The 16,189-nt window shown below is 54.3% G+C and overlaps 1 protein-coding gene across 1 annotated transcript in view; it reads left to right on the forward strand.

The window, feature by feature from the left end:
- Window positions 1-14,562, forward strand: part of TRIM8 (tripartite motif containing 8) — a 30,326-nt gene extending 15,764 nt beyond the window's left edge. The window contains exons 3-7 of the mRNA XM_064431160.1: window positions 10,100-10,195; window positions 10,995-11,228; window positions 11,599-11,630; window positions 12,186-12,301; window positions 13,002-14,562. Coding sequence (XP_064287230.1) covers window positions 10,100-10,195; window positions 10,995-11,228; window positions 11,599-11,630; window positions 12,186-12,301; window positions 13,002-13,609 — 1,086 coding nt within the window. The 3' untranslated portion in view covers window positions 13,610-14,562. The remainder of the gene's footprint in view (window positions 1-10,099; window positions 10,196-10,994; window positions 11,229-11,598; window positions 11,631-12,185; window positions 12,302-13,001) is intronic.
- Window positions 14,563-16,189: the final 1,627 nt, after the last annotated feature.

Here is a 16,189-nt window from a genome sequence, read left to right on the forward strand (position 1 = left end):
AGGACTTGGTTTCTTTTTCTTTAAAGTAAATGATGGAGGAGCCAAGGCTCACAGTAAACATCTTGGCATGTCAAAACCTCATTTCCAAGAGAAATTGAGTCCGCTTTTCTTGAAGCAACTGAAAGGTTGAGATAGCCACCTCTGTAAGCCCCATCCATCCTTCTGCGAGTCAGGCACTTTCCTTGGCACCTTTGAGAATTAAGCGACCTCTAAGCCCCTAACGAGTTTTATAAATCTTGTTAGTTGATCTGCATTTTTGCAAAGCTCTTTGAATCCAGCCTATTGGTGCATAAGTCACCTTGACTTTCCTCAAGGCTTTGACTCCCAATTCACTTTCAGGCTCCATTTGTCAGTTGGAGGTGCACAAAAACGTTCCCCTTATCTTTATTAGAGAAAAAAAAAAGCTGCCTGGAGAAATGTAGCTGCACTTTAGTTGGTGCAGGCCAGTAATAGACGTGCATATAAACCTGTTCTGTCCTTGTTTGTGTTGATTTAACTTACCAGTACAAATTAAAATAGCCTTGAGCGGTTGGAAGTTTAACTAGATCAGTTGGGAGGAAAAAAATAAAATCATGGTGTTTAAATCAAAGGAGGGTTTTCTTTCTAGTGCTGCCTGAGTCTGGAGAGGTGCCTTGTGCAGCTGGACCCCTTGTCTTTGGCTCACCAAATGAGACACTGATGGGGCACATGGCTGCAGGTCATTGCCAGAAGTCTCATGGCCAGGACATGGGTACACGTGGGTATTGCTGCTGCTGCTCTGCCCCTCAGAGGTATCTGAGCTCCCCATAAAACCTGTTTATGCTTCCTTCCTCACACCAGGCTCCCTCCAGAGCAGAAACTAGAAATCACGGGGGTGGGAAGGCAAAGAGGCTGTTGTTCAGAGCTTCCCATGGCAGGACTCAGCCTGGTGAGTGCAGAGTGGAGGTCTTTGGGCAGGGGAGAGGCTGCTCAGCCTGCAGTGGGAGCAAGGGTGGAAGAGGCTGGCTGTGTTTCACCCCTGCAGGGAGGGAGAAGGCTCTGAGATCACACAGGCCAGCTGGATCTTGAATCCAAGATGTTTATTTGGAAGGGGGAGTGAGGGTTTCTCAATTTTGCAGGGCTTGCAGATGGGGGAAGGTTTGCTGCCAAGCAATAGGATGGGTCTTTGCAGGATGGCTCCTTTGTAAGGCAAGCCATTCCCCCAGCCACAGTCTGGGGACAACTGGCTGAGACCATGAGATTTTGTCACATTGGGAAGATCTTGGAATTCAACAGAGCTAGACGAGACTGGGACAGGCAGGACTGGGGGTGCTGCCAAAGCCTGTTGAATTTTTTATGGGGGTTGTGGGAGGAGCAACTGAGAAATGATATGTCAGAGCAATAGGACTTGTGTGAGGACTTTGTGATTCAGCTGAGTTTCAGCACTGAGTGATCTCCCTTTGCTGCCCAGACTGCCACCACCGGAGCTGGCAGAGCGCTTCTGAGAGCCAGCTGGGGGAGATGATCCCACCAAAGACAACTGCTCTTTTTTTTCTAGATGAATTTTTTATCTGTGTCTGTGGTTGGGAAGGGGCAGATGTATGAAAACAGACATGAGGGAGAAAAGGATTGTAGGGCCCCATAATGTCCATATAAATTGATTGAAGCATTTGACAAACCACAAGCACAGAGTGTGCTGAAGGCAGAAAGGGCAGGACTTATTACATGATCTTTTAGGCTCTGAAAAACTGTGAAATCTGGTGAATCCCACTCAATACAGTTACAGGCCCCAGATTTTATTTTCTGGCACGGTGGGGATGAAACACAAGGCAACGCTGATCATGGGGACCAGTTGTGCTCCAGGTGTTGGTGTCAGTCTGAGCTCCCAAGTGGCTGGAAACAGTTGCTCAAGGCACTTGGGTCTGGGTGTCTGAAACCTTCTGGATGTCACAAACCCCTCCACTTTCCCTGCAGTCTCCCAGTGCTGGTGCTCCTGAGCTGGTTGCTCAAAGGATGTTTGCTGCTGGGCAGGGCAGGTTTGTGCCAGGGCCTGCAGCCAGAGCCCTGTGCTGGAGATAGCTTAGCAGCAGGATGAATTTTGGCACTAATTTATAAGCAGCCCTAAAGATGTGCATTTTCCTCCTAAAATTGAAAGAGGTGGGGAAAAGAGCTCCTCCCCTGCATCCCTGGTGGCAAAGATCACCTTGTCCTTCACAAACACAGAGCTGAGCCCTGTGACTCCTCCTGGCTCTCCTTACTCCCAGGCAAAGGTGGCCTGTGCTGTCCTCCCACCAAAAGCTGCCTGGGGTGGGCTGTTGGCCGGTGTTTGCACCCAGGCCTGGGTGGGGATCTCTTCTCCCTCCCTTCCCAGCAGACAGAAAAGAAATTTCTTGAGTTTCTCGCTGTCCGGAGGGCCTGGTCGTGCCTGCAGCCCCAGCCCTCAGAGGTGGTCTTTCCATCTTGCTCCTGCACCACCCAAATGCATCTGCTGTCCTGTGGCATTGGGACACAGTGTGGCAGCATTTTCCCTGATGAGATGCTGTCTCCCCTGGCAGGTACAGGGCACAAAGTGGCTCTACTGGCCAGGTCACTAGTGAGGCTCCCCAGGGCTCAGTTTTGAGACCAGTCTTGTTTAATACTAGGAAAGCTCTATAGAGAGATCTGGACAGACTGAATCAATGGGCCAAGGCCATTTGTATGAGGCTCAACAAAGTGGAGTGCTGGATCCTGCACTTGGATCACAACAACCCCACACAGTGCTACAGGCTGGGGGGCAGAGTGGCTGGAAAGCTGCCCAGCAGAAAGGACCTGGGGATGATGAGCTAGCAGTTGCCCAGGTGGCCAAGAAGCCAGTGGCATCCTGGCTTGTATAGCAGTACTGTGGCCAGCAGGACCAGGACTGTGATTATTTCCCTGTACTCAGCACAGTACCTCAAACCCCATGTTCAGTTTTGGACCCCTTACTACCAGAAAAATACTGAGGTGCTGGAGCGAGTCCAGAGAAGGGCAGCAGAGCTGGAGAAGGGTCTGGAGCACAAGTCCTGTGAGGAGTGGCTGAGGGAGCGGGGGGTGTTTAGTCTGGAGAAAAGGAGGCTCAGGGGAGATCTTACCACTCTCTACAACTGCCTGAAAGGAGGGTGTAGCAAGGTAGGGATGGGCCTCTTCTCCCAGACAACAAGCGACAAGATGAGAACAAGCCTCAAGCCGTGCTATGGAGGGTTTATGTTGGGCATCCGGAAGAATTTCTTCACTGAAAGGAAGGTGAAGCATTAGAATGGGCTGCCCAGGGAGGTTGTGGAGTCACCATCCCTGGAAGTGTTCAAGAAATGACTGGACCTGGCCATTAGTGCTAATGGTTTAGTTGACAAGTGGTGTTCAGTCAAAGGTTGAAGTCAAAGATCTTGGAAGTGTTTTCCAATCTTAATGATTTTATGATTCTGTGATTCTATCACCAAGGCTCATCTTTGTCCTGTGGAGCCAGCAGCATCAGTCATGACTCGCCTGGCTGCATGCTCGGCATGCAAACTAGTTTTTTGTCCTGGTATTCATCTTCCTGGTGCATTTCCAGCTCCTTTTTTCCTCTTCTGCACATGTTATGAGTGAGTCTTGAGCCCCAGGTCTGGCACAGGCAGTTTGCCCTGCTTTCACTGCCTCTAGTTGTTCTTTGCATGGAGGGAGCCTCTGTTTTGAGGGTTACATCTCCCGTACTGGACACCCAGTATGAGGAAAGCTCCTTCCTCTAGGGCTTGCAGGGCTGCTGCTAGAGAGGTGATGTGTCTCCAGGCACTGGCCTTATCTCTCTGCTCCTTAATCTCCCTTATCCTCCTTTTCCTCTGAAGCAAATCTTCATCCCTACTCCAAGGACACTGACAGCAGTGGCAGCTGGGCCATGGCTTGAAGTTGGGGTCCAAAAACTATAGTAGAGCCCCAGCCTTGTTCCCCCATTTGTGTGAGAGGCACAGCATGAAGTAACTCCTGTGGCTGCAATGAGCAGGGGGATGCACAGAGGCCCAAGAATGTGAATTAGCATTCTCAAGATCCTCCTGAAGGTTGCTTTCTGACAGACAATAAGTCCCCATTTCCTGGCCTCCTGCTGCTGGCCCCATGCAACACAATGCTTTGTATTTTCTCCTTATTAACAAGTTCTTCCTTTCTACTAGATGTAAACATGGGAAAAAGCTGTCCCAGGCTGCTTGCACCAGTACAGCCCTTTGGTGGCCCAGGAGCTGCTCTGGTACAGGAATGTGCAGAGAAATATGGTCTGGCATGCCAGCTGTCCTGGGATGCTCCAGGAGCCAGGCCTGACCTGGTTCTGCTAAACAGTCATGGCTCCATGGCAGCATCCAGCTGCTGTGTGCCAGTTGTGCTGCAGGGATGCCCTGTGCTGGGGTGGGCACAGGAGCTGGGACATGGGGCTGTGCCTGTGGGGTAGCACTGGAGATGGAACAGGGGTCTAAACCTGATGGTTTCTTCTCCAGGGAAGGCTCAGAGACCAGGCAGCATCTCACAGGGGGATGTGGACAAGCAGGAGGCATCCTCACCCACTCCAGCATGAGAACAGGGTAGAGAGCTGCTCTTGCAAGAGGCACCTGTACATCCTCTTCCCCCAAGCTGGAGCTGATTATTTGGCCTTCAGCCCTTTTCTACAAAGCACCAGCTCTCTGGGTGCTCAGGGGTCTCTCAGTGCTGGAAAGGGGGTCTCTTTGGTGCCTGTTCACTGCATGGCTGCTACTTCCATCCCTTCCTAGCAAGGACAGCTATTAATATCTCAGGCAGTTCCCCTCCCCTCTTCCTTCCCCTGTTGAGGATAAACCAGCCTGATCTCTGCACAGGGAGCACTGTGAGAAAAGCCAAAGCCTGGAGCACTGTGTGCTCCGGGCTGGCCAGGGAGGCAGGACCTCGTGCTCCGGCTGGAGACCTTCCCTTCTGCCTGGTGCTTACTGTAAATGTGTGCAAGATGAAACCCCAAGCACAAAGCATTTCCTTCCTGCCTCTTGAAGTGGATCAACCTCCTGCGAGTGTTGTGAGGGCTGTGGGGAGTTTGAAAGAGCTGTTTTTGCCTGGGTCTGGTCAGCAGGAGGCCAACAGCAGGATGGGAGGAATGCTCCAGGGGTTTGGGCTGTGGCAGTGCATGGTGTGTAATCTCATGATTTGAGATCTTGTTTTTGAGGGCAGTAGGATGCTGTGCCCCAGATGTGCACAGTGTCAGGGTTCTGATATGTTAGCAGGTGGGGTGACACTTTCAGGAGGGATGAAAATAGCTCATCACATGGGTTTTTCTCGGAAAATAGTCCAGCTGACAGTGGAGCGGGGCTGGGGAGAGGGAAGCCTGTGTGTGGGAGGCCTGGAGAGGCAAAGGTTGCACTCGCCTCCTTGGTCCAGGGCTTTTGGTGCATTAAAATTCAGTCACTGTGACTTCAGGCCCGTCTCCAGCAACGTGCTGGGACGTGTGTCTCAATGGGGGCTCTTGATCCCGGTCCCTGGGCTGAGCTGCAGGTGTCTGGAGCCATTCCCGCTACAGGCATCTGCCCTTTGCAGCTTCCTCGCTCCGGTTCCACCTTCCTCCTCCTCCTCACCCTTCCTGCCCCTCATGCTCCAAGCTGCTCCCTCCGTTCTTGCTTTCCGGTGACTGCAAACAATGTCCTTATTCACTCCGTGGCTGGGATTTGGCGGCGAGGGAAGGCCTGGGTGCAGAGGAGGAGGAAGGAGAGAGGCAGAGAAGTGAGTGTGCCTGTCCTGGGCCAGCTGTCCAGCTGTGGTTAAAGGTGCTCTGTGGGGCAGGCTGGCTCTCTGCTCCCCCAGTTTCCTACGGGAATGAGGGCTGTGCACTCCTGTGGTTTGTCCACCTGCCCTGCTGTAGTACCCTCCAAACCCACAGACAGTTTCAGCAGAGTTTATTGGGAATTAGCATCCTGCAAGCATCCCACAGGTCAGGGTGTGGGCACTCGGTTGCTCTTGCAAGGTGAATGGCCCTGAAGGATGCACAGTGCCTATTAGACATCAAGAAAAGCTGCATGGGCTCCATTTGCCCTGTGAACACAGTAAGGCTTTTCACTGCTCCAGCTCTTGTTTAAAACCACAGCAGCTCAGCAGGTCATGGGGCACAGCTCTGCCTCTGGTGAAGCTGCCAGGCTCCTTCCTGATCCTGCTGGGAACTGGGCAGGGGCTGGTGAGCACTCGAGCCCCCAGGGAAGGGGTGCCAGAGGCTCTCCCCTGCCAGCTCTCCCTGGGAGGCACACAAGGGCCCTGACCAGCCTCAGAGAACACAAAACCTGGGGCATGCTGTGGGATTTTGCTGCCCTAATGCTGGCCCCAGGGCAATGGGCTTCTGGGGGCTGCAAAGAGGGGATGAGGCAGGGCAGGGCCATAATCCACTGTGACTGTGGGCTCAGCAGTGACCACAGGCTTAGCTCTGCCCTTTGGGAGAGGACAGTGTTGAGACCAGCCCAAGGCAAGTCAGGGGAAATATCTTGCCACAGATTTCTCCCTGCCTGGGAGGTCTTGAGTGGGTGTGAGCTCCTTCCTACACCCCAGTGCCCCATTTACAGTGCAGGTTTTCTCAGCTGGGCGAGCTGGACCCTTGTGTGTAACACATCTGAGGCTTGTGGTGCTGCAGCCATGCAGTGGCTCTTGGATGAGAATCACAGATGCCCTGTATCATCAGAGCTGCTAAACTCTTCATTACGATCTTCCTGTCTTGTGGCCACAGGCATTTAATGTTGCAGAAGTTCCTTGGAACTGCCTTGTCCCGCAGCAGACATATCCCCATGCCCTGCCTGGCAGGGTAGATGTGTCCCACGCTGGGGCAGCCACTGGGAGCTGGGGTCAGTGCTTAGTCTGCACCTTACTGCCCCTCTGACCAGGGCATGCAGCAAGGTGCAGGCAGGGTGAGGCAGGCAGGGTGTGGTTTCCCTGGTGGTGGTTTCCTCCCAGCAAGTGCTGTGGATAGCAGTGGTCAGCAAGCCTTCCCCCAGCACAGTCCCACGGGGACCAGCTGCGTGCATCCTCCCTGCAACGAGACTTTGCAGTGCTTGCTTTGCTTCCTGCAGAGATGTCCCTCCAAGCAGTGTTTCAGTCCCAATGACCTTGGTACCCCAAACCCCTCTGACTTGCCACAATGGCTGCTCAGAAATCACCTTCCTCTGCCTGCACAGGAGGAGCGCACCCTCGCTCCTGAAGGGATGATAATGTCCCCTCCTTTGTCCTTCCACCTTTGGTGGTGCAGCTCCCTTGCAGAGCTGATGCCCATGGCGTGTTTGCAAGCTCCCTGTATGGGCTCAGCCCTTTTGTACCCACACTTCATTTTTCTCCACGAGCAGGGGGGAGATTATGTTCATCTCCTGCAGAATAAGCTGGTGTCCTTGAACTAGCCCAGTCTCACTGGGGCCTGCAGGGTCATGGTGGACCAGCCACTTACCCCAGCCACCGATTAATTTATTAATTAATGAGATGAATTCGCTCTCAGCTGGTGTTGGAATAAAAAGCATTTTTAGTATGCGTTTCGCAAACCGGCGACGTGTCTCGGAAAAGACAAACTGGGATCAGAGTTGCACACAGCCTGGGAAGGGTGCCTGTACAGAGGGAGCCTCGGTTCTCCCAGCATCAAGGTCATGCATGAAATATGAGAAATTACCCCGAGAAATTCTGATCCTGGAGGAGGAGGAGTTCATGACTTCAGAAATGCCAGATTTGGGAGGGGATGGAAGGGGAAGGGATATATTTTCCTTTTCAAAATACCTAAGGAATTTAGTCTGTGCTGCACAGACAATGAGATTTTGCCCCTCGGTGCCAGAAGGGGTAGTTCATACCCTTGGGTCTTGTTAAGGTTTTGTTGCCGTGGGTGAAAAGCCCTCCCATTCCACTGCAATCCCAGGCACGTACAGTTTTTAAATCGCCCTAAAAAAAGAGTGGCTCAAATATGAGGTTTAAAGAAAGTGCTGCATGTCCTCTATTCTGTCTGAATTCTATGGCTTTAGGTTGGATTTTGGTCACTTTTTCCAGCTGTGAGGTTACATTAAATTAACTTATATATGCAAAAAGTTATTTTCACAGATGTTTTTACGTATATTTGTGATTTCCCATAATTGCATGATTCCTGGAGTGGAGCAGTCTGAGGTTTGTTACAAAACACAAAGGTTGGCAGCTCTGCCACGGCAGCTGCAGGGCGATGGTACGTGCATGTCCGGGGCTGTTCGGTGCCTCCCTCGGGGGTCCCTCACACCAGTGGGGCTGGCAGGGTGGCCTCTGCCTGCCTGGCATCTGCCCTGATAGGAAACCCTGCTTTCCCCTGCTAGAGCATCCTGGCAGCATCAGGGGCAAGGGCAGTGGCTGCCTCGGGTGTGTCAGATACCTGGCCTCCTGCAGGCAGGGATGTTGGAAAGAATCTCTTTCCTTAGAGTTCAGGAGCAGGCTTGTTGCCTGCCACTTCTCAATCCACCTGCATGGGGCTGTTGTCTGTTTAGTGCAATACAACTGTTGTCCACCTGCTCTGTATTTCTGCCTGGTGCTGGACCCAAAACCCTGTCTGAGCCCCTAGAGAAACCCCCAGCAGCTCCACACTCAGGCCTGGCCACTGGCACAGGACCTAGGACACAGTTCCTGCCTGCACCCTCGGTTCTCCAAGGTTCAGGCAAGTAGTGTTGCACTCACTCTCCAGAGCTCAGTGCCTACTGTGTTAAACCTGGGAGTGGACTGCAGCCTCCTGATGCTGCAGCAGCACAAAACCCAATCATTTTACAATGGAAAAAAGGAGATTTTTAATGTGTGCCTCAAATCTTTCTCCATGTGGATGCTTCTGGTGATGCCCGTGGATGCTGCAGGCCCGTGTTTCTGTATACACGTGCAGGAAATGTCCCCCCGTGGGCTGGGGGCCTGCGTTGCTGTGACTGCCCCTCAGCCCTGTTTCAGTGGATGTGCTTGTCTGTGTGTCTGTCTGCATGTGCCTGGGTGGGTGCACACACATGCATCCTGGGCATGCATGTGGAGTGTGCTGTGAGTGGGAAGCTGGGTTTTTTTAGCTCCTCGTTATTATTAGTGGTAGGAACCCAGTCACAGTAAGGCTGGAGGTGCCTGAGACCTTAAGAAAAACAACAGGAGGGAGGAGGCTTCGCATTCCTGCTCCTGAATTGAGTCGGAGGTGACAGCCTTTCCCTGCAATGCAATTAATCCCGGCAGCGCCTCTGCCACCCTCCCCCTCCCGCCTCGTCCAGGAATTAATTACTTGATTATAAATTCCCGAGTGGCGGTTTATAATAGCAATAATCCCCTCGAAATTCATTCTTGCTGCCGGTTTCTTTCCATCTCGCCCCCGTCGTTGAGTCTCGAGCGCCGCATCTCCGTGCCGGGTGAAGCCCTTCTCCTCGCCCCGCCGGTGTCCTGGCTTTTCCCCCAGTAAACAAGAAGGGAGAATATTTGGAGTTGATTTTGAGGGGTGTTTTGGGAAGCCCTGCTCCTGCTCACAGGGATGGAGCCCTTCTCTCACGGGCAGTGGATTTCTCCAGGCGTGTGGGAGCGACGCGCTCGCGCTGATAGCTGGGGATAAGGTTTTGTCCCAGTTATTTGGTGGATGGCGCAGGCCCAGCCCCAAGGAGTGGGGCTGGGGGCTGGCAGTGTGGCGGGGGAGGCTCCGTTCCACCTCACTCTGTCCCTCCAGATTACGCTGACACTGGCTCTGGGGCTTGTCAAGGAGGCAGGGAAGGGAGAAAGGATTTGGCGTGGCGTACGGGAGCGCGAGGGAGGTGGTGATGTCTCACAGGAGCCTGCTGGCAATGGGTGATGGGCCTCAAAATGGGGGATGAGCCTCTCTGGGTGCCCCCCACAGCCCCCAGGGCTTGGCCCTGACCCAGCCCCACTGACCAGGCTGCAGAAAGTTTCCTGAGGTGCTGCCCCCATCCCGGGGACCCAGCCCAGCCAATAACACAGCCCAGCACACGCAGCCCCTCTGCCATTTCTGCCACTGAGATAACCAAGCTTCCAGCTCCACAAGCCACACGGGGGCTTTCAGCCTGGCAGTGGCGTCCTGCTGGGAAAAAGCACCATCCCTCCTGAACCATGTGGGCAGAGGCAGTGTGGGCAGCACTGATGTTCGCTGGCACATGCGGCCGCTGGGCTCTGACGATGCTGCTTTCCCTCATCTCTGCAGAAGATGCTGATGAAGCAGCAGGACCGCCTGGAGGAGCGGGAGCAGGACATCGAGGAGCAGCTCTACAAGCTGGAATCAGACAAGAGGCTGGTCGAGGTAACCAGTGCTTCACCCTGCCACGGCCAGTCCCGGGGACTGTCACCCTATGGCACTATGGGGACAAGCTCGTAGGACACGAGCTCATAGGGGACAGATGGGCAGGGAGGAAGGCAGGCATGCAGGGGAGGAGTAGCTGGACAGACTTCCAGCCTCCATTTCAGTGTCATCAGTCATCATTTTGGGAGAACAAAAAAAGTGTTTGGAGCTGCTCTGCAGCCTCTTGGGCCCTGGGTTGAGTTAGGAGGTGAGGAACAAGGTTGTCCGTAAATATCAGATGGCACATCATGTCCTCAGCTCAGTACAGCCTTTCTCAGGAAGGGAGTGCTTGTGGTCCTTAAAGCCCCTTGGCCTCCCAGAGCATGCAGGGAAAGGCTCTGGAACATGAAGTTTCTCCAGCCTGGGGTGGGGCTGAGGATGAGGATGAAGATGGGAAAGGGTATGCAGATAGGGATGGGTGGGATTTTTCAGGGGAGCACACTTCTGTTGGTGGTGTAGCAGGTTGGTCCTTGGAATTTGGGCTCTGGAGCTGATCCCCACACAGACCCCAGGAAGTAAGTCCAGGAATCTGCTGAACCAATCAAACCTTCTGAGTGTCCCTGTTGGGTCTCTGGCACATAGAAATCCTCCCATGTGGGAGATGACAGCAGGGTTTGAGCTGTCTGGTTGTTGCAGGAGAGCAGAGCTGGGGTGCAGCTTTCTGGTTGCATTCTGTACTGCTGAGAAAGGACCCACGTGTCCTGGGACAGCCAGGAAGAGATCAAAGGCACAGAGGGCCTGACCCTGCTCCTCTCCCCAGGAGAAGGTGAACCAGCTGAAGGATGAGGTGCGCCTGCAGTATGAGAAGATGCACCAGATCTTGGATGAGGACTTGAGGAAGACCATGGAGATCCTGGACAAGGCCCAGGCCAAGTTCTGCAACGAGAACGCGGCCCAGGTTCTGCACCTCAATGAGCGCATGCAGGAGGCCAAGAAGCTGCTCAGCTCTGTCCAGGTCATGTTCGACAAAACTGAGGACATCAACTTCATGAAGGTAAGACAAGCTGCCCATGCCAGGGTGGCACGGGGGCTGTGGAGAGGTTTGGTTGTGTGGGAAGTATTGGGTATGTGTGGGGTGTGGTGGGGAGCAGGATGGCGACATTAGCAGGGCTGGCTGATGTCTCCAGAGTGATGAGCAGTGGAAGAAGTCAAGGAGAAGTGAGGCAGGCTCAGTGCTGGCCTCAAAGGAGGAGGTGCCACAGCTGGAGATGGGGCTGGAGCAGCCCATGCAGGGGAAAGGGGGCTCAGTGCCCATGGTAAGACTGTCCCCTCCTGGGGGGCCATGGAAGCTGACACTGAAAGGGGTCATGGGCACCATGGCAGGGATTGGCCTTACTGACCAGAGCTTCTCCTTCCACTTCTAGAACACCAAGTCTGTGAAAATCTTAATGGACAGGTAAGCGCAGCGGGACAGCCGTGTTTGGGGAAAAGGGTGTGTTCATGTCCACAGGGGTGGCAGCAGCACAATATCCAGAGGAAAACCAGGGCCAGGGATGCTACAGGGTTTGGAAGAGGCATGTGCCATGCTCAGCTTTCCTCTCTCTCTGGGAGGATGAAAAAAATCCCCTCATGTAGCCACTGAATCAGGTCCTCCGTGTGGGCTAGGGGAATCTCAGTGTTGTGCTTGTGGAAGAGCAGAGGATGGGACCAGCCGGGTTGGGGTGCAGGGCTCCATCCAGCTCCACTGGCAGAGGCAGGGCAGGCAGTTAAAGGCAGCACTAGCAGAGATGATCTGGGAAGGCCGTGCAGTGGGGACATGGACTGCAGGAGGTGTGTCCTGGCAGGGGACATTCAAGGAAATGGGAAGGTCCTGCCTGCCAGAGACAGCCAGCTTGCTTCTGTCCTCTCCCCTGGGGAGGGGGTTTGGCTCCAGGAGGGTGTGGGGGGAGGAGCTGTGCCTCTCCTGAGTCTACCTTGTAACTCACACCTCTCTGCCTGCCATCCCCAACAGGACTCAGAACTGTACGGGTGGCAGCCTGCCCCCACCCAAAATTGGCCACCTCAACTCCAAGCTCTTCCTGAACGAGATCGCCAAGAAGGAGAAGCAGCTGAGGAAGTTGCTGGAAGGTGGGTGAAACCTGAGGGGTGCAGGGGCATGGGACCTCACTACCTCCTGTATCCATAGCTGGCTGCCTGCAGATCCCAGTACAAAATGGTGGGGAGAGCTCTTTGGGGCAGGGACCCCTTGGAGCCCCTCTACAGTCAGCAGGGAGAGTCACAAACCCAGTTTCTGACTCTTTCCAGGGCATTTTCCTTGTCTTGTGAATTGGCTGTGTTCTGGGGTTGCACAAAACCCTGAAATACAGAGCTTTTGGGGGTTTGGCCATTGCCAGGGAAAGTCAGTGGAAAAATGGGGGTCAGCATGTGGGCAGGGACAGGCAGGGGCTGGCATGGCCCCACAGCCCCCAGCCAATGCCTGGGTGCAAACCACGTCCTGTGGAGGCTTCCCAATCCTTTCCTTGGGGATCTGGTGTTTATCCCCCAGGCTGTCCCACTCTGCTCCTGTTAGGGACTGTGTTCACGAGCTGTTTGCAGAGCAGTGCCCGGGGCTGCTCCGAGCCCGCTGCCAAGGGCCCAGAACTGAATCTGCAAGTCCACCTGCACAGGGCTGTGTGCATGGCTTGCCACTGGTGGGGCGGGCTGGGGACCCTCTGCACACGTGGGGCTGGAATGTGGGTCCTGGGGCTCCACCGCAGCTTCGGATCAGCAGCCGGAGCACCCCGGAGCTGTGCTTAATACAATGCCCCTGTCCTGTTCCCCTGCGCAGGTCCTCTGAGCACCCCCGTCCCCTTCCTGCAGAGCATCCCCATGTACCCCTGCACCGTCAGCAACTCTGGCGCGGAGAAGCGCAAGCACTCCACCGCCTTTCCCGAGGGCAGCTTCCTCGAGCCATCGTCCGGGACTGTGGCGAGCCAGTACATGAGCCAGGGCGCTTCGGCTGGCGAGGGGCAGTCCGCACAAGCCATGGTGCCTTGTAGCTCCACGCAGCACATAGTTGGACTTCCTAGCGGCCCGCAGCCGGTGCACTCGGGCTCCGTCTTCAACCCATCTCACTACCCCAACACCACGTCATCTCAGCAGTCCGTGCTCTCCCAGTACGGCGGCCGCAAAATCCTCGTCTGCTCCGTGGATAACTGTTACTGTTCCTCGGTGTCCAACCACAGCGGGCACCAGCCCTACCCGCGCTCGGGGCACTTCCCCTGGACAGTCTCGTCGCAGGAGTACTCCCACCCGCTGCCGCCCGCCCCCGCCGTGCCCCAGTCGCTCCCGGGACTTGCCGTGAGGGAATGGATTGACGCATCCCAGCAGCACGGGCGGCAGGATTTCTATAGGGTCTACGGCCAGCCGTCGGCCAAACACTACGTCACCAGTTAACCGTCACACTCTGCGGAGTCCCGCTCGATGACGTGTTCAGAGAGAAAAGTCTGCTTTGGTTTGGCTTTTCTTTTTTCTCCCCCCCCCATTTTAAATCAAACCCAATGTTTTCCCTGCCTCACGCCCCTCCAGGATTTTGGGGAGGGTTGTTCTATCATATCCCCTTTTTTTTTTTTTTTTTTTAATCCTTTGAAAATGAAATTTTTTTTTTCATTTTATTGCCTTTTTTTAATTTAATTTTGGAAGTCCTTCCTGCCCCTCGCTGGGTAAACACGAGGGAGAAATTACCGAGAAGAAATTGATGGGGATTTCAGTCGGACATCTGGGTCTGTGCGTTCTGCTCTTCCTCGCTCCTCTCTGCCTTTGGAAAACTTCAGAAGGGACAATGGCACCTTCTCTATTTCTCCGAGTTCATTTTTTTTCTGGTTTGGTTCAGTTTTTCCCCTTTCCCCACCCCTTTCTTTCCCTTTTTAAAAAGAAAAAAAAAAAAGAAAAAATCTATCATTGATTCAGTATGAAATGACACTTGTAGATTTTGGGTTTGTTACTTTTTTTTTAAAGGCTGATTTTTTTTTTGTGTTACAAGGCCACTTCTCATGCATATTGGCATTTTTTTTCCTTCTTTCAGAGATTTGTAAATACACAATGGCAGGAAATTTAATGCACAAAAAAAAAAGGGAAAAGAAACTTTACAAAAAACCACAAATAAATAAATAAAAAAAAATCTGTTCTAGTTTTCAGGAGGGGAAGTGTGACCGAAACACCCTCCCCTCCTGCATATCGCTGATGCAACTTCCTGTAACAAGCACTTTGTATAAAAAAAAGTGGACTTCCTGCTATAAGGCACAGGTATTTATTCTGTAACCGATTTTAGACACACACACACACACACACACACACACACACACACACACACGCAAAATATTCAAATAAATGTGATCACTTAGTGCAAATGCCTCGCTCTGCTGCAGCTCTTCCCCTGGCTCCAACCTGCGCTGGGCAGGAAACGCTCCCGGTCCCGCAGGGCCCGGGGCTTTCCAGAGGGGCTGTTCGGGAGGGAGCAGCTCGGCCATGGGGTGGCAGAGGGTCCCAGATGCGGGCAGGGTCCCCAGCAGCGCCCGTCCCGCGTCCAGCCCCGTGGGAAGGTGTGCTGGAGATGTGGCTCTGCAGCAGCTCCCTCCCAGGCAGCGAGGATGTGAGTCAGGCACGGAGCCGGCCAGGCCGCATCCTGCCGTGGGCTCAGAACAATCCCCATTGTGGGATGGGGACTGGGCTGGGGACAGCAGCTTTCCTGGCCCTGCCAGCATCACCGTTGCAGCCATGCTGCTGCCTGGCACCCAGCCCGTAAGCCTTCATCCCCACCTAAAGCCCTGCTGAACCCCTGGGGCTTTGTGGGTGCTGGCAGCGCCCCGGGCTGGCTTGGGGACCCTCTGTGCTCAGCCAAGGCTGGGAAGGGCGAGGAGGGACCCTTTGTGCAGGACATACAGTGGGGCCGTGGCTGGCCTGGCTGGGGCTGTGCAGGGGCGATCTTCGTCTGGGGAAAACGAGGCTGACTTCATAAAACAGCAGTGTCCTAGAGGCAGGAGGGGTTTTCCACTGCTCTCTTCAGGTTCAGCTTGCTTTATTTTTTCCTTGGTTGCAAAACACCCCTGGTGTAGTTCCAGTTTGAATTCCCCCTGTGCTACTTCAGTGGGAACTGGGAAGGGGAGGAAGTCTCAGTGAGCTGAAACAGGGGAACAGTGGGTTTGAGGGAGGGGGACCCTCTCACTAACTCCTCCCATTCCATTCCAACAGAGGTGGCAGCACAACCCTGGACAAGTTCCCAGGCAGTGTTGGGCTGGGGAGCCAGTACCTCCTGCCCCTGTGTGTTCTTGTACACGCCTGGCAGCTCAGCCATGCTGTCCTGCTGGGTCCTTCTCAACCCTGTCCTGCTCGGGCTCTTCAGGAAACCCCTAATCCATTGGGATATTTGGGGGTTTGCTTCTCAGTCAAAAGCAAAGCACTCCAGGGTGGCAGGAGGGAGCAGGATGCTCTCAACCGCCACAGGGATCCCATGATGTTTCCCCTCCATATTCGCAGAGCTGGCTGCTGGGGGGTAAAGAAGAGCCCTGGGGTGATGAGGATACAGGCAGGATGAGTGATGTCCCTCCCTGTGGAAGAGGGTCCCCGATGCACAGCCAGGGCCACCCCCCACCCCAGGGTACTCCCCAGCCATGGCCCCTGTGCTTGGTGCCTCTAGGTTTGACTGCCCAGCTGTCCTCATCTTCATCCTTTTCCTCCTTGGCACAGCTGCCTCCTCCTGTGATAGCAGCAGCTGCCAGCCCAGGCATTAAAGCACCTGTCACCTCCTAATGGGGGGACACAGGCTGGAGGGATCAGCCCCAGAAGAGTGGGTGCCCATGCAGAGCAAGGGGCCACAGCAGGGGCCCCTTTCCCGCCCATCCATGAAGAGTCCCCTGGTGTCCTGGGTGCCTCAGCTTCCAGGACCACCAGTGCCATCAAGCCTCATGTGCTGCTGGTGGCGAGGAGGAAAGCAATGGCCCCGTGGGATCACCCCGTGGAGCAGGAGGAGGAATGTGT

This window comes from Passer domesticus, chromosome 8 (assembly GCF_036417665.1).
Source record: "Passer domesticus isolate bPasDom1 chromosome 8, bPasDom1.hap1, whole genome shotgun sequence".
Classification (NCBI taxonomy): Eukaryota; Metazoa; Chordata; class Aves; order Passeriformes; family Passeridae; genus Passer; species Passer domesticus.